Source organism: Apteryx mantelli, chromosome 2 (genome assembly GCF_036417845.1).
Source record: "Apteryx mantelli isolate bAptMan1 chromosome 2, bAptMan1.hap1, whole genome shotgun sequence".
Taxonomy (NCBI): domain Eukaryota; kingdom Metazoa; phylum Chordata; class Aves; order Apterygiformes; family Apterygidae; genus Apteryx; species Apteryx mantelli.
Genome location: NC_089979.1, coordinates 68,736,928 through 68,763,754, shown reverse-complemented (window position 1 = coordinate 68,763,754; position 26,827 = coordinate 68,736,928). Strand labels below are relative to the sequence as shown.

At 41.7% G+C, this 26,827-nt stretch overlaps 1 protein-coding gene across 1 annotated transcript; it reads right to left on the bottom strand.

Annotated features, from left to right (window-relative positions):
* Positions 1-329: 329 nt before the first annotated feature.
* LY86 (lymphocyte antigen 86) lies at positions 330-26,204 on the bottom strand. The gene is made up of 5 exons (XM_013940169.2): positions 25,919-26,204; positions 11,402-11,488; positions 9,719-9,847; positions 3,083-3,135; positions 330-1,096 (listed from the first exon to the last, which is right to left on the bottom strand). Exons 1-5 carry the CDS (start codon positions 26,037-26,039, stop codon positions 998-1,000), a joined length of 489 nt encoding a protein of 162 aa, XP_013795623.1. The 5' UTR covers positions 26,040-26,204; the 3' UTR covers positions 330-997.
* Between the last annotated feature and the right edge of the window lie 623 nt (positions 26,205-26,827).

Genomic DNA, 26,827 nt, shown 5'->3' with positions numbered 1-26,827 from the left:
GATCTGTTATCTACCCATTAGCCATGCCAGCTGCAAAGGTTCCTGGAATAAGGAGCGGTTTTGGTGATGTGCTGCATTGGGGAACATGAGGTGTGACTGTGTGTACTTCCTCTGGGGCTCTGTTCTTAAAGCAAATAATGCTTTGTCCACTGCTAATATAAAATGTGCATTGACACGACTGATGTTTCAAGTTAAAAAAAAAAAAAAAAAGGAGGGGGGAGGGGGCAAGAATCTAACTCATTTCACTTGTTTTCCTCAATCTTTTTTTTCCGGTTTGTTTTTTTGCCTTAAGTTTTGGAATGATCTTAGACATAAATGAGGAAAAAATATTCTTTTATTATGAATTTATTGAGAAGCAAGTAGAGCACATAGCTTAGAAACAGAAAGATTCATGTGTCGCTAAAAAGACATTAAAAAAAGAAAAAAAAAATCCCAGTAGACTCCTGAAGACTGGAGTGATACAAGTCCAATGACTGGACATGGAACACTGAAGAAAAAGGCATGTTCATCCTATTTGGTCTTTGTTCAGTGGCTATAACAAAATCTATACTAACAGAGGCTCCAGGCAGTCCTTAAGGAAGATTGAAAATGTTGAGTGCTGTAACTGTACAATAAGTAATACACATGAAAGTTCTTTTGCATGTGTTAGAAATGGTTGCCTCCATGACTCACTGCAAAAAATTGTTTAGGCTCTCACCTCTTCTGCCTGGTGCTGTTTTCATCCCGAGACCAGCATGTCGGTGTCAACAGCTATTTGCAGTTGTATATGTTAGAAGCAAAAAGTGGGCTACAGTGTGCATTTAGAGATAAGATTATCACTAGAGGGTCTACTGACTTCTTGAAAAAGAGAATTATAAAGAGAAATAGCATCCAAACCACCATGTGGGAATTATTTCCTTCAAAATCATTGTAGCATGCAAGTAGCTCACTTAGCTTGAACAGTTTAGGTGATCTGTAACTTTAATGAAATGGGTTTTGGCACATTGTTTATTTGTTGCTAATAATAATAATCTAAATAATTTTTCACGGTAAAATCAGCACAAGCGACAGTGAGGTGATCTTCATTAGTCAGCACTGCTGAAACAGTGTACTCTCCCTGTATGAGACAAACACAAAGCAAGAGATTAGCCTACAAGTAGTAAATAACTGCTGCTGCTGCTTCTACGAGGGAGTCCTTTTCCTAGTAACAAAATAATACTTTTCCCATCAAATCCCTCCAAAATCTTTGTGGTCCAAATGTGTTTCAGAACTGGTAAAGGAGTTGTCCACGTTTTCTGCCAAAAGATTCTCATCAGGAATATCAATGCTGACAGCACAAGAAGTTCAAAATTAAAACAGTGCAAGGGGAACAAAATGTTTTGATGTGTGAAAATTCCTTCTGAATCTGTGTAGTTTCTCATGCTCCTTATGAACAACCACAGTATGGTGTGTACTATTTAGTAATTAGAAAGGGAAGAAGGGCTCAGTTGCCTGGCACTTCTCTTGTTCCAGTCCTGTAGTTCAGTCTCTACACTGTTATCAATTCATACAAATTTTTATAGAAGATAACATTTTGGGTGCGTGCGTGTGTGTAGAGGACTCGATCTGTGATTAATTATTATATAATAAAACTAGAGGGAGCTTAATTTCAAATTGTGTAGTAAAAGTACTAGTAATTCCTTTTGTGGGAGAATTTACATCATCGCAGTGCAAAAATCTCAACCTTAAAGAAGCCTTTTTTTTTTTTTTTTAATTAGTCAAAACTGCTCTTCAGATGTTTGGAGAAGGAGACATACTGGGATGCACTGCTGGCACTGCAGCATTTCTTTCTGTTTTTTTGGGAGTGCAGAGGGAGAGCCTTGGAAAGTGGAAGTTGTGGTTGCTGCTGTCACTGAGGGAAGACTGAGATGCGTGATATGGTAGCTGTTACAGAGGCTTGATCCTCCAAGAAACAGCCATTCTTGTTCTCAGTAGTACAGGTCTCAGCAAGCCCAGCTCTCCAGGACTTATGTTCTCATTCTGTTTCCCCATTCTGACCCTATTTTCTCCTTTTCCTGTGCCTGGATCAAGCTGGTCCTGGGCAGGCCCCAGATCTTCTTTGAGGCTGTGATGTAGGTTTTATGTATGTCAGCTGCTGAAGGTCTGAGTAAATCTAAGAGGGTGTTTGACTGACCAGCTGGACTGCAAGCTTTCATGGTGGTGACTGATTCTTTCTTCCCCACATTCTCAACAAGATGCCTTGATGATCTAGATCTTGCCCTCTCCCTTTCAATCTAGTCTCTTCAGGTACCTGGTTAAAACCCCTCTATTATTCACTGGTCAAGCATAGCTTCAAGTTGTGCCCAGTTAAGAGAGCTGATGGTGCCTTCAGCATTTAGGACCTGTCTTGCTTTGCAATGTGATTTGATTGAGGTTTAGGAAGGAGATCTAGTTCAGTGTGGAGAAAGCTGTTCACACAGAGCACACTTGATGGATAAGCAGGGAACTCAGTATGAGCAGTGCCTAGAGCACTTTCTCACCTTTCTAGGAAATTCATCTCTTGTCATAAAGCTCCATGAATCCAGAGAAAATGTTCCTAGGCCCCATAACTTGTATTGCCAGTAGCAACTTAGAGGAGATCTATCTTTAGATCTAACACTGTATATCTATAGTGGAACAAGTACAATTGCAATAGTTATCTAAATAGCCTCTATAGCCAGTGAGGACGAATGAGCTTCTCCAAATTGTTCAGCTCACTAAGGAGCGAGCTGAATTGCAGCGCTGGTGTCTCAGGAATCCTTTGGAGGAGCTGCTTTGTTTATTGCCAGTTTAAGAGTAATGGAGGGCAGTCTACTTAAAGAACTAAATGGCCACATCTCTTAACGCTGGCAGAAGAGATCCACTGTCCTGAGAAAAACTGTCTCTCTCTGAATAATGACTGTCCTAGTGCTTTAATCAAAGCTGCTTCATTTCATATTGAAAAAGATTTGTCATGTACATGTTACCAGGTCTTGCGTGCTTGATGGGAGAGCTTCAAATACGCTGCCGTAATTGCTTGTAGTCTTCTGACCATACCCCATCTAGAAAGTCCTTCTGTTTGGGAGCACAGTTGTGACAAACTTACCTGTGGGATTTCTTTGATTCCCAGTGTGACTGGTCCCTCATAGTAGATGTGTTCTGAAAGACAAATATGACGATGGGTGGTTAGATACTGTGCCACACATGAAGGAAACAAGCAGCTGATAGTAGATGCTATGTTGTAATAGCACTTCAAAGTGCTCTGGTGACAAGTGTTATAGAACTGTAAAGTGCTCATACAGTCTTCCAACAGCCCTCCTGGGAGAAATGTCAGGACATGTGCTGTCTTATGCGGAAGGCAAGGCCTTGGCTAAAGGAGCAAATGCAAGCCCTGTCTGAGTGGAGGAGGGGGACATGGTTTTGCCCAACAATGTGGATGTTTCTATGTCAGAGTGCATCCTGCAAACAGGGAAATTAACGGCGTGGGAGTTGCTAGACACAAGTCCTTTAGCATGATCTATAAATCCATGCCTGTGCCTGTTAAGCACCTGGAGCTGCAAGAGTTGAACTATACTTTTTTGATAATTTTAAGAAAAAAGGTCTGAGATGAGTGCTTCTATAGGTATAGGCTTCTGACTCCTTCTGAACATGACCTTAAAGTAATAAGAACATGCCTAACTTACTGTTGAGAGAGCATTCACCAAGAAGTTACATGATGTGCTAAAGCCAACACAAGTTGTGTCAGTGACTGGAATAGAGCCCAAGAGTCCCACCTTCATATCTTCATCTCCCTCATTGTTAGACGTGCTTTCTCCTTATTGTTGAAGAAAGGTTGATTTCAGCGCTACTGGAAAATTCACAAGCTCTTCTGCAATTCCTCCTACTTTCCCATAGCTTACTGGGCCAAACTCTGTAGTCTTGATTGAAAATAAAATTCTTCGATGTTTCAGTACAGATTTTTTTTTTTTTTTTTTTTTTTGTACAACTTGCCTTGCACAAGTCATAGAAAACTCAAAGAACTGTTTTAGGATTCTCTTTTGTAGGTGTCATGAAATATTCTTTACTTTGACAGTGACAGAGGAGTAAGCATTTCATCGTATTTATATGAGTATCTGCTGGCATCCTGATGCATGTTACTTCTAGAGAGCTGTTTTAATCCAGTCTCAGTCTGTACTGCCTTAAATTGTTCCCTGTTAAAGAGTGGACCAGGGGTTTTGTCACATGTTTATGTCCCATGGTCCATCCCACCATGCAAAAAGTGTCCAATTTAGAAAAGCATCTGCAGAATGTCTTCCTCACGCATACATAAAATATTGGTTAATGCCTTTTAACAAACTTAAAGAATCATGACTATAATAGGCACTAGGAAGAGAGTAAGAGAAACCTGAGACATCACCAGTGTCCTACACCTTTGCATTAGTGAGGAGTTCATTAAAGATCATGCCTTGATGATCCTGGGAGGTGGAGCAGTTGCATGACTTCTGAGTGTCCCCCTGAAAAACATTTTACCAAAACTCAGGCTAGAATCAGTATGTTTTCTCTTGTTACTCTCAAACTGATTAACTGCAGCACTCACAGAAGCTTTGTTCCCTTTGCTCTCTGCTTTTCTGGCCACTTTGCCTGGACCACAGGAATTTTTTTCCTTTTCAAAGAGTAGTTGCCATCACTGTTTGCTTCCATGCACAAAGCAAGAGTCCTGGAGTCTGACACATCTCTGCTGCAGAGCGGTGACTCAAGATTTTAAAAATACAGCACAACCCACTTCTCAGTTCACAACTTACTAGAGCCTAAATGGGAGTTAGAGACACTGCAGACTTCACGACTTGTGTGATGAGTGACTCCCCTGGGACTTTGACTGTAGATGTGCTGATGTCTGATAAGGCATATTGTGAGCTGCCCCATCAGGTAGGTGTGTGGTCAGTGCAATGCAATGGCTCGTGTTTTGTATGCACTCGTTCAGTAGAGGGCCTAAAATGGGCCTTGTTTGAGAGGGAGAAAGGCAGCATCTCCCTCAGTCAGCTCTGAGCCCAACAAGTCCTGCACAATAGCACAGGATAGAGGAGAGGAAACTGGGCAACTGGACAACCATCCCTTCCCCTGAAACCCTTCTCCAGTGGGACATGGAAACTCCTCTTGGCTCCGGTGGCTCATTAGGGTCCTACCAAGGCCATCAGAAAGCAGTCCAGAATCTAAACATAAAGAAGTAACATTCAAGCTCTGAAAAGCCTGTATTTCAAAATGAAGTAGGTGTCATCAGGCCATACATTTGCTTCTGAAATTATGGAGATGCTAATCTCTTCCTTTAGTGAAGGTGGTAGCTATTTTTTCCCCACTTTGCTGTGACAAAGTACTGATTATATCAGAGCCATTTCAGTGTGATCTAGGGCTCTGCCTCTACCCTCTCTGTTAGAGATTCTCTGTGATTGCTCCTACATGTGGTCCTACACCCTTCCTCAGTCGGTAATGAAAGGACCCACACTCCTAGGCTGTACTGTCTTTTGGAGAGCCTCAGAAACTATGGAGCTGGGTGCTGTGTGTCCAGTTTGAGTTCCACATTTACTGCTTTGTGCCTTGGAATTGCCCTTGCATAGCTCTTTCTAACCAGGATCTTGCAGTGGCTTACAATTGTCAGCCAGGCCTCTAGAAAACCATTGTGACTCTCCTTGTTTCTAGCATGGGAAAAGGGATTGTTCTCCTTGGAAAGTACCTGTCCTACAAAAAGAAAAGCAACTTTAATTTTCAGCTAGTTGAGGCCTGCCAGGAAATGACATAAATCAATAGGTCTGCTGAATTTTATTGTCTATACTCATTTCTGACTGTAGCAATGTTCTCAGCGTGCACATTGGCTGGATGAGGCTCTTTAAAGCCCATTCAATGTTCCTCTCAAACAGAGCTTTCTGCTGTAACTCCAGAAGTGTACACATACTTCAGGCTTTAAGGTATCACAGTATCCTTCATACAGTCATATGTCTTTGCATTCTCCATTGAAAGAGGATGAACACATCTGTTGCAGTAAGCGTAACTGTCACAAACACTGAGCCTAGCTCAGTGAATGAATTGTGTGGTCTTTTTAGAGCTTTTCTGTCCAAACTCGGATGCTTTTATAGCTGCAAAATTATGTGACTACATATATTTATATTTATATTTATTTATATTATTGGGAGCAGCCTAAATCAGGACTGAATTATTCTAAATAAGAAGTTCCCCATGTCTTTATTTGTATGCTTGCAAGTTATAGCATCTGTCAGTGTGCTGTAATCAGTGGTGTGCTTAGCCTACCTTCCATGTTCAGCTCTTTTTCTTAAAGACTTAACTGAAGGTGATTTCTGGAACATCCTGGAAAACATTTCTAAGGTACTGCTGATTTCAGGTGACATCACTGTATATTTTGGAGCAGATTTTCACTATTATATCTTATCAAAAGTAACTTAGTCCTTTTCCTTGCCACTGAATGGGCCCATAGAAGCTTCCAGTCTGAAGCAGAGCTTTCGAGTGTGTAAGAACTTCCTGAGAATTACTTCGAGTTACTAGTTATCATTTATCATGAAGATGCCTCTCACTCCTGACAAAACACCTATAGTGAAATTCTCACTCCTCTTTCTCAGATCTTCCTTGCACTGAAAATCTTTAAACATTCTCGCACTCTTGTACTATATAAAGGCCCTGTACATCTGCACCCACCTCTTCCTTTTTCTGTGTTTTAAATCCTTTTAGAACTTAAATGCTCCATGTTGGAGTTCTTCTAGGACGTGATCTTGCATCCATGCAACTCTGACACAAAGCTTCTGTGAATTTTAGGGATGCAGGAATGATCTGAATAACTGCCAGCTATAGCTATATAGTTGGGTGAGAAAAATCTATATAAATATATAGCTGGGTGAGAAACATGCACTCTTTTTACTGGGGAGGAAAAAGTGAGTTGAAGGGGCTAAGGAAGACAGCAATGTATATCAGTCCAAGACCTAACTTTGTGGTGTAGTTGCTTCCTTACAAACGTGTACCTAAACTCTCAAAGTGATACCCAGTTCTGTAATTCATGCCCCATTTTCTATTTTTATTTGCAAATACTGTTTTAGAAACATAGGTACTGCAACACCTAACCAAACGAGATAATAATGTAGATGTTATAATGTAATGTAAAAAACGCAGGTCCAGAGTTAAGGGTGTTTTTTGTTTAGTTCAACAGTATCTTTCAGCAGGAAGGTTTTTTTAAGCCTGCAAGTTGTGGTTAGCACATTGCTTAATATTACCATACTAGGTATGTTTCTCTGATTTTTGTGATTGCATTGGAAATCTGTTAAATCTTATGCAACTATATTCTTTGGAGGAAATGTGGAGTAACCAGCTCTTCCTACTAAAAAAACGGAAGAGCTAAGCTCAAGTTATACCACAAAGAATTTAGCTGGTTTTGTTGTTCTTATTGTTGTTCTTAAATGGGAAATGGCCCACTTCCTTGCAACCTTTGAGCTTGCAACTTCAGAACAGGGTTATATGTCAGAGAAAAAGGTCTTAGAACCCTGTTTAAAAGCCCTAATAAGCTGTGCCAGATGTGACCTTTGCTTAAAATAAATAGTAAATACGTTAGGGAAACATCCAGCTATATTAGTTCTCCTAAAATTTTTCCAGTCGTGGCAAAGTTGTAGCATTATAAAATAGCAGAGAAAAATAAAAAATTCCCACATCCAGCTCTTATAAATCTCTTTTCCTTGTAACTTCTGCTCCGCTTGTCAGCACAAGCGGACCAGTAAAGCCTGCAGCAGAACTACACTCTCATTTTGGGAGAGGGAGGGATGTGCCTTTTTTGTCCTTCTTGTGGTGGCCAGCAAATTCTATGTGGAACTATATTTAAACTCAGATCAGATTTCTGTTGGAAATGTTGCCTGTACAATAGGGAAAATGGGATTTTGCATGAAAAGCTTCAGTTGAAAGGGCTATCTACTCTTCTTCACCTTTGCTAGGCTACATACTTGACCATTCACAATGTCCTTTCTGCATAGATTTTAGGTCAGATTTACAGCCATGCTATTATGCTCAGAACATGGCTGCACTGAATTGCCTCAAACTGCTTTTCTATTCACTTTGTTGCCCTATAACATAGATTAAAATCAAATGTCAACTAATTAAAAATTACCACAGTTTCAGTTTGAAACCTAGTGGTTTGAAAAACTTCACTTTCCCACTGTGACTTAATTACTAAATAAAAATAGTTATTGAACGAGATGGCATGTTTTAAAAAGTGTGTGGCAGAGGTCCTCACACTAACTTAGGGATGCTTCTAAATGAAGATGTATGGTACTATTTAAACAACCAGCTATGGTTTTATATCATAATGTACTTCAATTAGTAGAAACAATCCCCTGCCAGTCTAAGATTAAGGACTTGGAAACCCCAGGAAAATTTGACTTTGTGGCATAATGTGTGAATAGCAGTTTGCGCTTGGCTCAGGATTGACTCCACTTCTCCTTAATGTATTCTCTAAAGAGTGTTATTAAGTACTTCATCAGAATAAGACAGTTTTTCAGTAGGTCTGTGGGTGTTTGGGTTTTTTTTCCCCTTATAATTCAATGCACAATTGAAGAAGCCTCTAAATTTAATTTTTCTGTCTATCTGGCTTACAGGATTTACATAATTGCTTGCTCATGCAGCATTTTTCTATTATTTGTTGTGATATTTCTATGCTGTGTGAAATGTCTTAGTGATTTTCCAGGGCCTGTCTTTGCAGCAGTGCTGTATGCAGGTGTCAAACCTGTAGCCCTTGTAGGTGAATTATTGCAGGGGGATCATGATGGAGATGCAAGTGAATGGAAAGGAAGTGGGGCTTCTGAAGCTAACCAGCTCTGTAACAACTCTGTGATAAACTTCCCTGCACCTCTACTTGATTACTTTAAAATCAGCCTAAAGAGATGGTTATGATATAAAGAAGAAGAGGGACTTCACAGTAGCCATTTAAGATCTGTTGATATTGCAGTCCAGAGGCACGACTGCAGCTCTTCTGGAGATACCATGGCTAGCTTTATACCACCTGGCTTGGGTCAGATATTGAGATGCTCATGGCAGTGGGGACCTCAGGGTGCCCAGGCCCACCTGGGACTAAGGGTGCATACTTTGTCGGGGTAGCCAATGCTACTGTAAAATAACTAGGCTGCCTTGGGTTGACAGACATGAACTGAAATCACACCTTCTGACTGCAGCATAGACTGCTGAAACAAGACAGAAACCATAGATAGTATCAAACAGTACCTTGGTCCAAATATCCTTATTCAAGCATAGTTCTTCTTAAAGTAAGTTAAGAACTGCCTTCAAGATCAGGAAGCATTACTTGCTTAATAATAAAGAACTTGTTCAGAACTTGTTTGCGCAGACCTTCCTTTGACAAAAATAAAGGCCAGTTCTGCAATACTCTTTGGTCATGTGACAGTCATATAGATATATATATATATAGGGCTTACAAACCTCTCTGTGCTGTGGGATGGGGTAACATTACCACAGTATTTTTTACAGACTTGAAATCCAATGTGTGTGCGATACTCTGTGATTAAAAAAAAAAGTGAGCAAACCTATTAAGGAGAAAGAGGGCTCTAAAATTAAAACATCTCTGTCCTACTGTGTTTCTGTCATACATTAACATGCCGTTGAAATAAACAGAACATTTTGTTGTATTGGTACATTCAGCAGCACAGCGGGCACATCCTGCTTGCAATGCTCAGTAGCCATCAAACATTTAGAGTGCTACCTAAATTACCTCCTTTCTTCTTTCCACAGAAAATAAGCTTAGCATTATCTGGCTCACAAAGTGACTCCGAGTAGCTTAAGACGGTCTTCCCATTTATGATCAGGTTAATCTTCGCATACAATTGCTTGATGCTGTGTCCTATGCAGAAAACAGGAGGAGAGCTCAGGGAAAGTACAAGGGTAAACAAGTTTATTATTTTATTTTTAAAAAGATTGCATTTTTTTTCCTCTGATGCTTAAGCAATTGTATGTTTTCTCTTCACTGAAAACTCCTGATATGTAGAAATCTATGCTTCAGGGACAGATCCATAAGTCTCCCAAGGTAAATACAAGAGACATGATAGCTATATCTTTATTGTTAAATAAACTACGCCAGTGACCATTCTCTGACTCTGAGCCCAGCTGGCATAGTAAAGTTTGTGTCCATACACTTAAACTCTCTTTCTTCCCTCCTGTCCTCCAGCAGAGTGGCTGTATCTGGTTTGCCCACTGGGAACAGCCCAGGGCCTGTGCCTGCTGCCTGGGAGAGCGCTAGATGGCCTGAGCCAAAACTGTGCTGGGGACCAGCCTAAGCAGTGCTGGGAGCTCGCCTGCTTGCACCAGTGCCCTGGACCTGTTTGGCACGCTAGTATCAATACGACTGGTGAGGCTACTGGATTTAGAGGGGAGCCCCTGTAATCTGAGCTGATGGAAAGGGATTTGCAAATGCCCATCACTGATTTGCAGGCCTGTTTCACTTTGCAGCCTCCTGAAAACCAGTGCTCCCAGGCAAAGGGCAGCACCTCCCTGGCTCTTCCTACCAAGAGTCCTCTGCATACAGGGAAGTATTCCCAAGGGCTATGAGAGGGTGGCACACAAACTTGTTTTCAGCACAGAGAGCATGTAGCAACTTGAGCCAAATCTCTCATATTTATATTCTAGTAGTATTTAGAGGCTTCAGGTGAGATGGGGGCCTACAGTGTTGCAAGAAGAGTTGCTTGTCCATGCAAGGCTAGGATCACAAGTCAAGCTATACCTTATATTTACTTGTGCACCCAGCCCCTTAACTCAAGGGCAGTTCTACTTTTGACCTTCTTATGTCAATCACTCGAGCACTGCAGGGTATATTTTTGGCTAGTCCACCCAGTGAGCTGATGGCAGGGCAGTGCATTGCCTCAGGCTAGCAGTACTGACACTCTGACTCCCCAGTGTTTCCCAGCAGTGGTCCCTAGGCACCCAGGAAAGGTGGAGAGGTCCTCCCACCTCACTCCCCCAGAGTCCCAAGAGCAGTTCAGTTTGGTCTCTCTCCTGGAAGGGTCAGCCATGGGGATTTGGAGAGTGCTGCCAAGTGGGCACAAAAGTCTGGGTGCTATAGCTGTCTCACTCGGGCTATTGCAAGATGACTTAGACATGAAGACAAGCTCTATAGCAGCTGTCACCTTGGCAAGCTTATATCCATATGTACAGACAAAGGGTAGCAGTGGAATGAGGGCCCAGAGAGTGGATGTGGCCTGCTCAAGGTCATACAGAAGGTCTAAGGCAGAGCCGAGAACAGAACTGACATTTCTCTGCTCCCACATGATGCCCCTGGTTTTGAAATTTCTCAGAAATTTATCATTTGTCAGAGGTTCAGACACTCTTATTTGCTTCTGAATACCAGCACTCCCACAGTGGATTACCTGTTTATGGCATGAGGAAATAGCAATTCACTTACTTAGGATTACGGCAGCTCTGATGTTAAAGGTGTGGGATGTGATATCAGAACATCGGTCAATGCTGAAAGCAAAATCTTGTTGAGGATCTGTCAGGAGACAGAAGGCAGTGGGTAACCAGCTGTATTTTTAATGAGATACTGACTGCATAGTGAAGAACAATAAAACTATGCAATTGTTATGAAAATCAAATTACATGTTTCTTTGAAACTCTCCAAAATCTGCTCGAAGCTCCCATGCCCTGTATCTAATCACTACTTCTGTCTTTCCTGCCACTTTAAGCTAAACTTCATTCAGCAGACAGCCTAAATGTGGCTAAAACCTACTGTGTGGAAAAAGAGTCAAGGAGGGAGTTCAGGGAAAGCAAGTTCACCAAAGAGCGGGTAGTCAGTACTCATTCAACACTGAAGCCATAGCACAGGTACTCTTTTCAGGCTCTGCACATCTCCATTCCTTGCTCAGCTGTGACAGGCACTTTATGATGATGATGGTTTTTAGTTTGTTTGTATTACAGGATGACTTGGTGAGGCTCTCTGGGAAACTGAATCCTGAAGTGGGATGAAAAGTCTAAAATTAAAATAAAATAGTGTGCTGAGATCCTGCAATATTTCATGCTGCGTTCACCATCATGTAATATTTCTAATCAAAGAACACATCTCCCTCTCTGGGAGATGTTAGCAGAGCGGGAGACCAGGGAGCCCAACAGCTGATGATTGACATGAACGTGGTTCTTACCAGTTCCCACAGCATCCCTTTCGCAGCATGAAGCTGCCAAAACTCTTGCACAAACACAACTGCTTTCTCTCTACTTCCGCCTTCTTCCTTGCTGGCCCTCAGGAATCATCTTCCCTTAAAATCTCTGGGACTTTTGAAGGCTTGTCATTGTGCCATTCTCTGTTGACAGCTGTCAGCAACAACCGACAGCTCAGTTGCCGCCGGAGCTGCTGCAATGAAAGGCATGTTGAGAGGTTTCCCAAACCATGGTTGGAGATGGAAGATTTGGCCAGTTTGGCTACATCTCATCTAACCCATGTATGTATGCTATGGCAAAGCCTCAAGGCCTGATTTAGGTAAATGTCTGGTCCTTACAGTGGTTTCCCAGCTGGCCCATGCATCCCACTTCCTTTTCTGGGGAAACCAGAGATGCCATGGAGGTGTACCCAGGCATGACTATGGCATTTGCAGAAGCAGCTGTAGGCTCCTCAGTTTAGATAAAGCTGGTCGTGACAAAATATAGACTTGGGAATTGAATTCTGTTTCTAAACTTGTATTTTGAGATAAACTTCTCACTGAATTGAAAATAACAATTTGGGAGAATTTTACTTTGATGCTGCAGTGAAACTTGAGTCAAGAATGTCTGTTATGAGGCTGAGCTAATGTGTCAATAGTGCGTTTGACCCTATTTTTACAGTGGTCTTCCACAACTGTAGAAGCCTGCAGGGAACAAGCAGGGGTGGCCAAAGCCCACTTGCTTAGAGGAGAGCATGAAATTAATGGAAGAGTCGGGATGGGCTGGGGGCTCCAACTAAGCCCATCTCTCCAGCACTGGGATTATCCGTGTTGTCCAAAAGCAGCTCCCAAGTCTTAAGCTCTGATAAATCTAACTAGCTAAAGGAGGGAGATGAAAGTGACTGCTCTTTCCCACAGCTCTGTTCCCCTGTGCTGGATTTTCTCCTCCACACCAAAAAAACGGTCTCTGCAGCTTCATGGTCAGTCAGGGGTGAAAAGGTGGCACCTGGAGTTGTTTATCAGCTACTCAAGCATGACAGGGGTCAGAGGGTTGTCTCATCTCCCTTTTCATATTCCTTCCAGTTCCTGCTTTGTTATTGCAACTTCAAAAGTTGTTGCAACCGAGTAGAAAAGCAGTTTCCTGCTCCAGCCGGAAGTAGTGTCAAACTTCTCTTTTCTCTGGGGCAGTTATGCCTGCTAACCCTCTGGTCTCTAGCAGCCCTGAGGGTTTGGTTTCCGCTTTCCTCTGGACTTCTGCAAGAGCCCCTCTCATTTCTGTTTTTAGTATGTGGTGTGATGATAAGGTTCAGGAAACAGCTACTTAGATTCTGAGCAAATTGGGTGCCTACAATTGGGTGCCTGGTTGTCAGATTACTAAAATTGTCAGTTCTGTAGTTTCCAGAGGGGGCTACAGTGACAAAATGGCACTGCAACATATACTATGCTCTTCTGCTTTTCAAAGAGACTAAGTTGTGCTTTAGTCAGCAAACCAAATTGTGGTATTAGGGCTAGAAGTTTAAAAATTTAGCTGAAAATTTCCCACCAATAAATCCATTTTGATGGAAAGGGGTTCATGATACCAAGCTTCCTTAGAAAGCATGAACTTTGTATGAAGAACCTGAACTTCAGAGTGGTTTAGTTTGGCTATCTCATGAGCCTGTCCTTTCCTATAGGTTGCGCTAGATTACATCTTTCACGGTGCATTGTAGCCGTGAGTCTCTCCTACTGCACCACAGAGATGCAGCACAGAGGAGCTCTGGTGCATCCAGAAAAGTGTTTTCTGATCCCCAGAGAGGAAGAGAGTGTGGAAGCACCTTCTGTGAAAAACTCCAGCAGAATTTGTGAATTAGGGCACTTGGATTTTGTGTTGTTGCTCTGTTGCTGAGAAATGTAAACTTTTCCACTGGCAAAAGAAACCCCAATTAATTTTCTCACCATCTCCCTGTGGAAATTCAGGCTCTGACTTTGCAATCCGACAAGTTAGATGCTGTTGTGTATGTGGGGGCCTCCTGCCGAAATCAGCTGAAGGGATGGCTTTATTGCCAGACCCATGGTGCCAGAGAGTCTAGAGTCCAAAACAAGTAGGCAGAAAGTGTGCAGCTAAAAGTAAATTAAATAATATAATATTTTTTAACCATTTGATAAGTGAAGATGTCTGTAAATTCAGCTGTGCACTACAATCAGAGTTAGCATGCTATGCTCCTCTTCCTTTAAACATTGAGGTGTCCCTCATCTGTGGCAAAGGCAACTCGTGGTAGTTGCCATTTTTGTGTTTCATTTCAGATGCACAACTATGAGTCACTGTGTGTCTCTTATGGAGGTTTAATACTTATTCTTCCTTGTTTGCCTCAATCTGAAGGGAGCTGGTTAGACTGAAAAAAATACATGTTATGTCTTTCACATGTGCAGAGCAATAACATTTACCATTAAATCTCTAAAATACGTGGGGCTGCCCTTCAGCCTTCCACTTCCCTGCAACATTTCATAGTGCACAGTACTGTATGTTCCCAGACTTCCCTCCACCCACTCCCTTCAATCTGCTACCTCTTCCATAATTAAAGCTAGAAACTCTTCAACTGGTTGCAGAGTTTTGCTTTTCCAGTAAGCTCTGATACATTACCAAGACTTAAAATGATGCTGGAAATTTTGCAAACACATTGAGGTTTAGCAGTGAAAATGTGCTTATTGGGGTCAAAAAGGGCATTTTTTATGTCTCTGTATTTTTGTATGAGAAGGGCTTAGGCTGCAACATTTGCAACTAGCAAGGAAGTGCCCAGGAGTAAGATTTTGATTCAAGTTTCTTTCTAGACAGCTCTAAAAACCTTTCAGGCGACTGCTTTCAGAAAGAGGTAAGTCTTCGTCTTTTGTAACTAATCAATTTGCTGTAAGATCTCTTAGACTCATTATTTGAATTCAGTGCTGTGGCTAATGCTGAGCTTTCAACTGTATCCAGCACTGAATGCACAGCTTTCACTAAAGACCACTTCTGTAGTACAACCCTACTGTGTGAGAGGTAAATTTGGGACATCCCTGGCATCCTGCCACTGATTACCATGCACTTGGGATAGTGCCAGCCAACCCCACGCATCCCACCCCCCATTTCACCCTTTTCTGAATACTGTGGGGGAGATTTCTTGCAATATTGGCTTGGTACATGGTTTTCCTTGCACGCTGCTTATAGTGGCACCATTGTGCAAGATTTCAGCTTGGCTTAACATTGTGAAGCGCTGGCAGAGATGAATTTGGCTTGATTATTCTAGAAGACTGAACAGACAGGAGTAGTACTGGTTAGATACTCAAAGAAGTTCCTGAAGTTTTCTTGCTAGGATTTCTTTTCCTGCTCTTGTTCTTCATAGAAAGTCTTGTCCTAATTAAATAAGTTCAGACAGATCTATAGCAGTCTATACGTGATCCTCATGGCTGCAAGCCTTGTACCTTTGATGGAGGTTATTACCTCCGTAACAGGGACAACAGAAGGGAATGCAGTTTCATGCCTCAGTTCCTGCAGTTGACGGGTTGGGCTGGCAGCTCCAGCTACCGCTGAACATGCGTGCATACTGAGACCAGGGACTGTGAGCCGGGGCAGTCAATACACTGCACATGTCCCATCTGCCTGCTGCGCTGTGGGAGTGGTGTTCTCCAGCACGGAGATGGAGAGGGCAGCTGGGAATGATAATGTGCTAACCTGCTACTGCTAAATCCCTCAGAGTGTGCCTGCCAGACCACTAACAGGGCATTACAGAAACTGTATGGCCAGATGGGAAGCACCTGTTCTAGGAATTTTGCAGGGCTGTTCTAGAAGAGCTTCTGTCTTTTATTCTTCTCTTTCCTTCCCCCCTCTTGTTAATTATTCTCTACTGGGTTTACTCTCACCTGAATCTCCTCTAAAATCCCATTGTTTCCATATGAGTATGAAAATCAGTGGTATAACAGAATAGAAGCAGCAAGCAAGTAAGCTTTGCTTGCAAGAGTTCACATTTTTAAGCCTTGCAGTGGTGAGAAGACTCTCCAATTTGGTCATCCTTGTGTCTTTCAAAATTGCACTTTTAGGAGTGGGTAAGCAGTAGAATTCAATGGAATGACATAACTGCACTTTGTTAGGGTCATACAAGGATATACCGGTGCTAGAGGAGCTGGAAATTAGCACAAGGAAGAATCATATTTAGTAATTACCCAACACTCCTCACCTTCAAAGCTCTTAATAAAATTAACTCGTTAGTCCTTAGAACATTCAAGGTGATGAAAGGAGAGGGAAAGAATGAGGAACTGTTTGTGATCCCAGACTTGATGTATTCACTTAATACTTTCCTTTTAATGTTTATTTAAATAAATTAACCCGAATGCTCAAGGTTATATTTGACACTGTGGAGTCTGCTTATAATGTATTGAGAAAGAAGCACCAGCTGAAACAGAAAGTCTCCAGTTATGTATCTAGATTTTCCTGAGCACCTTCTGTTGAATGTACCTCCTTCTGGGCTTGTCTTCACTGCACACCACTGCCATGTTCAGACATGGCTGGGAGGAACAGAGTGACCTCTGTTCAGTGGAGAGCAAAATAAATTTTGAGGTAAATGTTGGCTGGTGGTAGCTTATCATGATTGGGATGCTGTATCCCAAGACCCTCACCTCAGAGACATGACCAGCTTTGGGCTTTTGCTTAGTTTAGGCAGGCACTCTGGCTTCCTGTGCAGAAGCCTTGAAATATTTTATCTCCTGTATCTCATATCTCTCTGGCTTGCTTAGACAACATGGACATGAAGGAATAGGAAAATAACAGTTAATGTATCCTTAACATCCTGGGGCCTACAGACTGTGCGGATTCCACATTGCAAACAGTGCTATCAACTTGTGACATCTGATGTCTGCTTAAACCTGTAGCTCTTGGAGACAAGTAACTGAGTAATTGTGCTTCCTTTTTGATAAACCTTCCACGAGTGCAGAGAGAAGCCTGAAGATTTGGTCTCAATACAGTCTGTAAGCTAAAAAACCTTAGAACATGAGTAAGATAAAATATGTAATTAAAAAAAAAAAAAAAGAAGGAGTGTTCATGTGATATTTAAATCAGTTCCTCTCCTCTCTCAAGAATATTGAACACTGGCAATACATATAGCAATTATGTACAGTTTGGTTGGATTAAGGCACAGGCATTACTGGCTTGGGTTTATGGCCCTAGTTTTGGAGCCAGGTGATTCCAGAGTCCTATGGAGTTAATTTAGATAAAGGAATAAGTCTCTGTCTCTTACTGTTTCAAAGGAAATGCATTGCTGAGTATAACGCAAGTCCTAATTTGCAAATATTCAGCAACAATAATTCAGAAGGTTGGTAGCTTCTCCGAATGTGTTGCCGGGACTCTAATCACGAGAGCAAAAGTACTTGGGGTGTAAGGAACCAATGTGGGATGTTGGGCTCAGCCCATATTGAAGGGCTTGAGGTGTAGCAGAAGGAGAAGAAGGGACAGATTTGCCCTGGAATCAAGCAGAGGTCAGCTAGTGGCAACCTGCAGCCATGGACCTGCTGGTAGCCTGGATGAGGAGTGGTGTGGTCAGCACTCGGTGAAGGCAGCAGATGTGAGGGGTTCTCTAAAGCTGGAGGGCTGTGTTTGGGGACAGGGGTGTCCCTGGCCTGCATAAGTGTCCTTGCTGAAGACTTGAGTCTCCCTGCCTTTTCCTGCCCGGGGGATTTTTCTTGACATTGGGCTTGTTAGAGCTGTTCACAAGGGATTGGGGGGGGGGGGCAATGTCTCAAGGTTGATTTAATGGAGACTTTCTTTGATTCTCCCAGTGGTGGTATTTGGAAAGGGGGATTGCGGTGCTTTGTGTTGTATGACAAAACTTCATCTTTTTTGATTAAGAAGACGAAACTGAAAGATGCTGGGTTTCAGAGACAGCAGATACAGATCTGTATTTGTATTTGATAATCCTGATATGTCCTAGTTATCTTGAGAGAGAAAGGGAGGCAGGGCAGGCTTCAGCTACAGTGGTTTAACAAGAAAATACTGCATTAATTTAGGCCCAGCAGGGAATGTATTAGAGAGAGAAACTCTTTGTTCTTCTCTTCTGTTGGTAAGAAAATACCATGCTCTGCATGAGTAAGATGCATACAATAACTGCCTGTATTCCTAACCAGATCTGTCTCTTCTCTCTTTGGGTGGTTTTATAACGTTCTTTATATTGTTCTACCTAAGATAGAGAGATCTCTGGACATCAGCAGTTGCCACTGTGACTGGGGATTCACAACAGACCTGCAGACTTGTGTCAGAAATAGAACCAAACATTAATAGAAACTGCCCTGCTGTTAGACACATGCCATGCTCTAGGACAGCAGGCTGATTAAACAGAACACTAATCAGCAGCATATAAATGGATGAAATGTTCCTGTTTTCCCAGGATGGCTTGAAATCCACTGCAGGAGTGTGGCAGTGAGCTATAATTGGAAAGGTATGCTACCTCTGCTAAGGAAACTAGCTGGATTCCCACCTGCCTGATTGCTGTTGGATCCCTTGACAGAAGCTATCCATCTTCAGGTGAAGAGGAAAATGGTGCATTGAATTAATTTGTGGTAGCTTTCAAGATCCTGGCTTTTGGCAACTGGAAGCTCTCCTGAATCTAAAAGCAGCATCTGGGACAGATCAGAAGTTTTGGATTCAATATGTGATGATTTTGTACAGGGTATTTGGACATCTTGTCCCTGATGAGCACCAGTTTTATGTTGCCATAAGTCTTGAAGTTGGCGCAGTGACACCAACCTGCAATACTGCAGAAGTCTTTTGGGGGTTTGTTTTCTGAGGTGTGTTTTCTTTTTTCTTGGATTATTCTGAATGTTTTGGGCGACTGATGTTAAACTGCTGGGAGAATCCTATCTCCTACCTTGCCTTTTCTTTGGTAAACTGTAAGGATTGTAGTGTCCAGAGCTATTTTGGGGCCTTGATGACATCTCTAGATGAGATGATGTGGCAATGTCAAGAAAGCCTAGTAATGCTTCATATGCTTACACAGAACGCTTTACACCAGATCACTTATGAGACCCTGTGTCTTGTTCTTGCTCCTAACTTGATGCAGTAAATGTACCTTTTGATAATTTCCACTTTATGCGATACATGAAGCTAATCTCAAAGTTTTATCATATTGTTAATATAGCAGTGATTCACCTGTTTAGTAAATTAGACTGCTTCCTCCGTAAAGACTCAACTTCTGTATGCAGTAGCAAATGGCAGTTCTGTCTGGGCCACAGTACTTCTTGACTGTAGTGCAATATACTGTTTTATGGGTATGCTTCTCCTATTTGTTTCCAGTGGGGAGAACATATTTTTCTATGGCTTGCATTGTGGGCTGCTGCCCCTCCTACTTGTGATACCTTAGTAACTCTCAGTGGCTACAGCAATTGAAGACATGGCAAAAGTCATTATTTGGAAATTGCGTCTACTAGTGGGATTTAACAACTAGAGATAATGAGCAGGGGCTGTCACACATATGCAGCCATCTCTTTGTGATACATGATGCAGGACCTTCACTGCTTTGGTGAGGAAATGGGCACTGTGGGCACTGGGAAGAAATCTCTGAGAACAAAACTAGAAAGGAAAATTTAAAATATGGTGAGGGAAGAACAACTGAGGTTAATTCTCTCCACCACTAGTCTCAGTGAAAGCATTAATATTGATCTTGCTAAATGTTTCAAAGTTTAGATACTGTACCTAATGTTTTGGCCAAAGTACCTTGGAAGTATGAAATTGTTCCTCCTTAACATTACATTTTAAAACTTACTAAGTATTCTCCTTGCTCTGAAAGAAGAGGCAGAATTAAATTAGGAGCACCTAGAGAGGTCACTTCGGAAAAGAAAGTTTTAATTCTCTGAAGGAGTGGAGAATGAAACAGATCAGGTACTTTTAATTTGTGGAGGGACCAAAACTTTACACAAAGATTTACATGTACAGTCACATCCATGCTACCTTGATTTTGATGATAGCTTCAGTTTGTTAGGATGTGGTGCCAGAAATACACTGGTCAACATCTGGCCTTCCCTCTGGAATAAGAAAAAGCTATGCCAGATGGGCAGCCAGGCTATGACACTAAGATGGCTTGGACAGAGCAAACAAACAAACAAAAATGTTTTCAAATGAAATTCTTAAGTTCTTTGATTGTTTGCCCATTAGCAATCTATGCAACAAAAGATCAGAGGGGAGTTGATGTCATGTGGCTTTAAATAATTTAGAAGCAGAAGCAATTTCTGGAGACTGCTTGAGGGAAATAAATAAATAAGTCCAAGAGAAGCATCTGGCTCAATCCATCTGCCAAAAAACAAAGAATAATGGAAAAAGAACCTCTTTTACCAAGTGTCTTGGAGAACATTTGCCCTGAAGATGCATGAGGTGAGAGGTTTGCAGACTTTCCTTTCCCAGTGAAAGCTATCAGATTACTTATATCCTTTAACTAAAGGATGTGTGTGGCCAGGGAATGCATATCTGGAGGAAAAGGGATCAGCAGACTGGTTTAACATGGGTTAGCGTAGAAAGCAGAAACCAGTTTGGTATATATTAGTGCTACAGTGATAAGGATTTAGCAAGATTATGTACAGGTTGGTATTTCTGAATGACCGGGGATGGGTGTTACAGATCTATTAAAAAAAAAAGGGGAGGTGGTCTTAAGTGAAATAATATATTTGACCTCTCAATATGTAGGAAAAAGAATGTGATGGGCTGACTCTGTGAGCTGAACCCCAGTAAGACTGAAACTATACAGTATTGACAGACAAATTATCAGGAAATTGTAATCTATTTTATCAACCCCCACTTTTATTTCTTTTTTAGTACTCAAAAACTGCCTCAAAGCAGAGTTTAACAGGAGGTCATCTATACTGAGCTATCTGAAAAGACCAGATCCTACACCAGAATAACCCTGTTGACTTCCAGCAACCATTTTAAGAGAGATCAGAATCTGAGTTCACAAGTTCAAGGAAAGGCAGTACAAATGAGAGTTCATCTGTCAGGATAATCCAGTGCAAGCTCACAGTGAAGTGGGCGGTGCTCCTGTTTCCTACTGTACCACTGTAGGGTAGGAATAAACTTCATAGAAGTGACCCTGCTTGAAGTGTGACATAATGCCATGCAAGCAGTTGTGGAGCTCACTGGACATATGCTCAGTCTAACTTTGCTCTGTTTAGGAAAGGGCATTGACTTTTAAGAATAGCTCCCAAAAGAGGAGCAGAGGACCCTGCTACTATGTCTAGCAGAAGTCATTAATTAAAGCAAATAGTTGCCCATTTCCCTGAATATGTGTGGGGGGTTGTTTTTTGTTTTTTTAATCTGTGGATATGCAAATATAAAGCTGCAAAAAAGGGTGCGATCAGTTTCCTGTTCAGGTTCTGGAGGCTGAAATGAATACTGATTGACTTTTCCTTTCCTGAAACTTCAGCTGATGGTTATTAGTCTTGCTTCAGATCAAAACAGAAAAAAAAACAGCAAACAAAAAGCCAGACATGAATTGGGAAATCTGTTTGTGTCTGATAGCCAGAAATCCCATGTGGTCTGAACAGTGTTTTATAAAGCCTAGGGAATATCCTTCAAGATGTCATCTCCAAATACTACTACTTACTTTGAAGATCTCCCTGAAATTCCCTGTTTATTCCTCCTGGGCATAGAAAACAAAGTCCTTAACAGTAGATGCTCTCCAGACCCTTTCTAAGAACCTCCTGCCTTCTAGCCAGCTTCTCTGCATTGTTGAGAAACCTCCGATTTCAAGCACCAGGCAGCTCTGAAATCTCTGAGGTCCTAATCTAAACATATAGCTTTATTAATCGCTGAGCATACTGGTCCAGGTATGTTGGCTGAAACAAAAACAGACGTTTAAAATACTGATTTGTTGACATAGACCCAACTAACACTTCATGAAAGAGAGCTGTAAAAACAGTTGGAAAATATTTTCTGGGGATCTGCAGCAGCAATCTCTTGCTTTACCCTATGAAGAAGGCCTCATTTGAATCCTACATTGTAAGAGTGTTTTCATGGCTAATTAACAGAGAGTGCCGCAATTAAGCTTATATGAATGGTCTAGAAGCACGTGCTGGTAGACATGTCAAAGAGTTACATTTTGTACTCTCTGACTGCCTTGCACTTTCAAGTAGATGCCTGACACTCAAACAGCACTGGAATCTGCTCGCGGCACTTAGCTACCATTGCCTTCCTGACTTTCCCTTCCCAGAGAATTGCCTTTAAAATGTAACTGGAAAGATCAAAAGCATGATTACTGTAGAAATCTCTGTGAAATTAAAAGGGATAGGAATTTGCGTAGCAGATTCTTTTCATGTCTCTGCATAGACTTGCCAATTATGGTTCTCTTTTCTCAGTTAGAGATGTTAACCTGCTCCGCTTTTATCTTAGGATCCCTGCCCAGGTTTCTAAAGTGATTTGTGGTCACTTGAGATCTTCCCTCATTTTTGTCACTTGTTCCTGGGAGGAAGAGTGACTCTGATGGGAAATGTGTAGCTGTTTATAGACTGTCTTGGTGTTATGTCTCCTGTGGTTATATAGAGGAGGCAGTATACTGTCTATTTACTTTACTTCTAGACCAACCATCTCTCAGCCTGAGTTCCTTGCTATGAACTTGTTACAGACAAGTTTCTTCTGCTTTCTTTTTGATGATTTTTGTCTGAGTATATGTGACAGTTGGTCATTAGGATCTTTTCCAGCCCTTTCTTGTGATGGATGCCCTGGGGTCCTGGGTCCCTCAAGGTTTAGTGGTGACACAGCTGGGTGTGAATGGGATTTGTGATGGGATGTTTGTATACCCCACAAAGCCTCAGGTTTCCTTTCTATGGCATTCAGAATATGGAGTAAGAGTGGGGGCTCAGTGCATGCCTGTATCCTACCTCTTTACAGAGGTAGGATGCAGCTAGGGCAAGCACTTGCAACAGAGATTTGGGAAGGGCTCCTAGGCACACAAAATTGCTACTCTTTGTCCATCCATCTTCAGTTTCCCCATCTAAGCTTTTATGCTACCTTATCACAGTTATATTAACTCACATTTTTGGCTTTATGCAGATTTTTACTGCCTTATAGGGGAGGATCTGGCAAACTGCAAAGCAAAAATGAACACTTAGCTCCATTTTAAATGCTCAGACTGAACTCTCAATCTGCTGATAAAAGGCATGCAGCTCCAGAAATGAAGTTATGAAGTACTCAACTAAAATTCTCTTGCCCTCCTTAAATTTTACCTAATTTTATCCTGGGTCGCTGATAACATCCCAGAATTTATAACAACAGTAGAGGTGATATCCTGACCCTCTTGAAGCCAATGGCAAATGCTTTTCACCAAAATTTCATACTAGAAACCTTACTGTAGGGATTGTATCGCAAAATGCCTCATTCTGTGGCATCTTCAGTAAGCAGGAAATACCATGAGAATGTCTCAGACTGAAGGGACATGCAGGTAGAGAAGTTTTACAGAAGTTTACTAACATTTATGTTGAGATTGGATGCTCTCAATCTGAAGTCAGCCTAACATAAATGTTTGGTTTTCATTTTGCAATTTATCATTAACTTACCACTGTTCTTCAGTAGTTTGTCAGAATAGCCTGTGTAGCCACTAATACAAGTTGTCATAGTCCCTTTTCCCCACCTCTGGTCTATGAGTTAGGAAGCTACTCCACCTTTTTTAATCACACACTAACACCCTGCAGAATGAGCAACCCTGTGGTTTTGGGACATTCTTTTCTCCAAAGTATCTAAAGTATATGGGCAGTTGCCTAGCATTGATGCTGTGCTTGCAGACATTGCAAAGTTGTCGCGAGAAGGTTTGCTTAGGAAAGCATCTTTATCAAAGCAGGTGCTAGCATACCTGTTCCCTTCCGGATGAGAGTAGCTGATGGGACACATGTAAAGAATGAAGCTATGCTCTGCCCACCTATTTGTGGATTACAGTGAAACAATTTGGGGACAAAACTTCCCCTCTCCTCAGAGGGCGATCAGAGCATTTGGCGCTATTGCAGGCTGGCCAGTGAACATTTATAAAAGCAGCATCTTCTCTGAAAGGAGGCAATATGGACTAATGTATTTGGGTTTTTTCTCTCCACCTGGAAGGCTGTCTATAGATTTTTGGGCTCAGCCCAGAACACCACAATTTTTCTGTGCTATACAAACTATCAGACTATGAACTGGAGCTGAGTTGCAGACATGCATCCTGGTCTGATGCTACAGGTATGGTAACAGGTGTGGAATAAGGCAGGGCAGACCGCTGGGATGGCAGCTGGGAGTATTGTCACAACTGAATCTGCAAGAGCTGTCAGGGAGAGAAGGATCAGGCTTCAAACAAGGAATTTGATTTAATTCTCGCATTGTTTCCACATCTGTGTAATCCTCTTGCCTCCTGTAGCTGTGCCCAAGAGAATAGAAACCCTCTCTCATGTTGAGACCTGAGCTGTGTTATGTCTGGCTTGTGCTTCTCAAGCTGTGAACGCCTCCTGAATGAATGTACCTGTTACATTTCTGTGAATGGCAAACTAAAATAAGTGATATATGAGCTCTAAACAAATGCATTTTGTTAGTGAGCCCAGTGGTGTGCGTGGTAAGAAGCAATGCATGATTGACACGTGGCCAGCAGACAAATTTCATCATCATTTGGATCAGCTGTAGCGTGTGCCTCTGTGTCAAGGCATCTCATGCTAAGTGAGACCTGTTGAGGGAACGGAATTAATTTATACAATGAATTCCTGCTAAAATAAAGGTAATAGCAAAGCTTGTATTCAATATCTAATTAATTATTTTCCTAATACAGGACATCCATTTATAATATGTGAAGCCTGACTTAGTTCTCCTGGGAGCAGGCCAGTAAAGAATTGCATTACAAACATTTATTTACTTCTCTTGTCCCTCACTGGCTTTATTTTAATGGGTGTGCAAAACCGCATGAAAGCTCCACAGGAGAAAAAGCCCCCTGGGAAACCCTTTGTATCCGGATGAATTGGGAAAACAAACTCTAGGGTGCTCATTTGCCATGAATCACTTTTCACATCACGTGCGGAAAATGAATGAGGCATCTGTGAATCTAATTCCCTTTGTCCCAATTGTAAAGCAGATCAGCATAACAGGGGAGGCACAAGGCCAGCAAAGCAACGGAGCTGGAAAGCAGGCACCATTCAGTGAATTCTTTCTCAGTCATTCCAGTGCCGCTTGCTCCTTTTCTTCTCTACAGATTTAAAGAACAAACAAACCCTACTGTCCCTGGGAAATGCCTCTGGTAAGTGCTGCTGCTGAAGTCTCACTAAGCATGGTAGCAAAGTCTGAGAACACAATTCCTTCCTACTGTCACACCAGGTCCCTTGTCACTAAGTGGGAGGACAGAAAACACATCACCATAGCCTAAGCACACATTATGAAAACAGCAGAGCATTGCATTGAAGATTCTGTGTCATGCCGGGGTAAAAAGGTAAAGATTCAGGATCTACCTCATGTATTTTGTTTGTTTTTTGTTTTTTGTTCTTTTTTAACCTAGCTTTAAGATACAAATCCTAGTTCTCTTTTTCATGCTGAATTGGAGCTATTTTTGACAGCTGTTATTAATCTGAATTTGGTTACATTATTTCCTCTCTGTTATCTTTCAACTAAATACAGTCAGATTTCTGTGTGTGTGTCAACCAAACCAGCTATATTTGGAAAACTAAAAACATTCTAACTACAAAACACAGTGCTTGCTTGGAAGTATAGCCCTTCCATTCAGTGCCTGGTTTATAAGCTTCTCTCACTGTGTAAGAACCACTTTGTTGCCCAGCTAAAAAGAAAATTGAAATTTTAAAAGTCTCACCACAGCTTTTGTAATATATTTCCAAGTTGTTCTCTTTGCAGACTGTGTGCGTAGGCCATTCTGTGCTGGCATTGATGCAGAGCAGGACTAAGATGAGCGTGAGGACATTGGATGTCTTCATGGTGGTGGTGGTAGTTTGCAGAATTACTTCTTTCTGTCTCTCACTAACCCTCTGTGGAGGGAGGTTTTCTGTTCCTTTTTCTCCAAGGGAGACAGGAGTTACTACATTCACGCCTGTAGAAGGGTTAAGTGAGCCAATGCAGCCTGTAGCTTACCACAATGTGGTATAAACAAGAAGCTAATCAGAATTGGAGGGTGCTACTTCCGTGTGCTCCGACTTCTGCTTTCTGTTTCATGTTAGCTTCAACTAAAGACAAATGAGCTAATCACACCTACTCGCTGCACTGCGTAGCACAGCCTTGGCGGCTGCTGGAACAATATAGCAAACTTTAGTTTTTCTCTCTCTGTCAGTTTCTACCTTTGAAGTCAAGGCTTCAGACAAGCTTAATTACCCCTTCTGGCTGCAAAACATTGTGAACCAAATTGGCCCATTTTAATTACACCAAGTAGTACCAATTTTTGCAAGGTGGCCAGTTTGGTTTCTGTGTTCCCTTTGGCAACAAATCTCTCTGCTAGAAGAAAGGGAGGTTTGTCTGATAAAGCTGACTCACCAAACAACCAAGTCTTGAAACTCTTAGAAATGAATCCTTTCTGCTTAACTATGCTAAAAATTGCATTTTCATTCATTTTATTTGACAGTTCTTAAGAATGTACTATTTAACAGTAAACTCAGGTAAACGTAGACTTCTTTTTTCTTCCTTCTTTTTTCCTGGTTATTTAACTGCCCACTACTACCACTGTGCGTTTGGCATTCAGGCTAGCTTTTTTTAAAAGCTATGCTGCGTGCAA

Coding starts and splice junctions, on each gene's coding strand:
- LY86 (XM_013940169.2), bottom strand. CDS start 26,039: ATGAAGACATCCAATGTCCTCACGCTCATCTTAGTCCTGCTCTGCATC. Junction 11,489..25,918: donor AATATATTACAAAAGCTGTG/GTGAGACTTTTA, acceptor GTCTCCTGACAG/ATCCTCAACAAGATTTTGCT. Junction 3,136..9,718: donor CTGTGGAAAGAAGAAAGGAG/GTAATTTAGGTA, acceptor TTTGTCTTTCAG/AACACATCTACTATGAGGGA.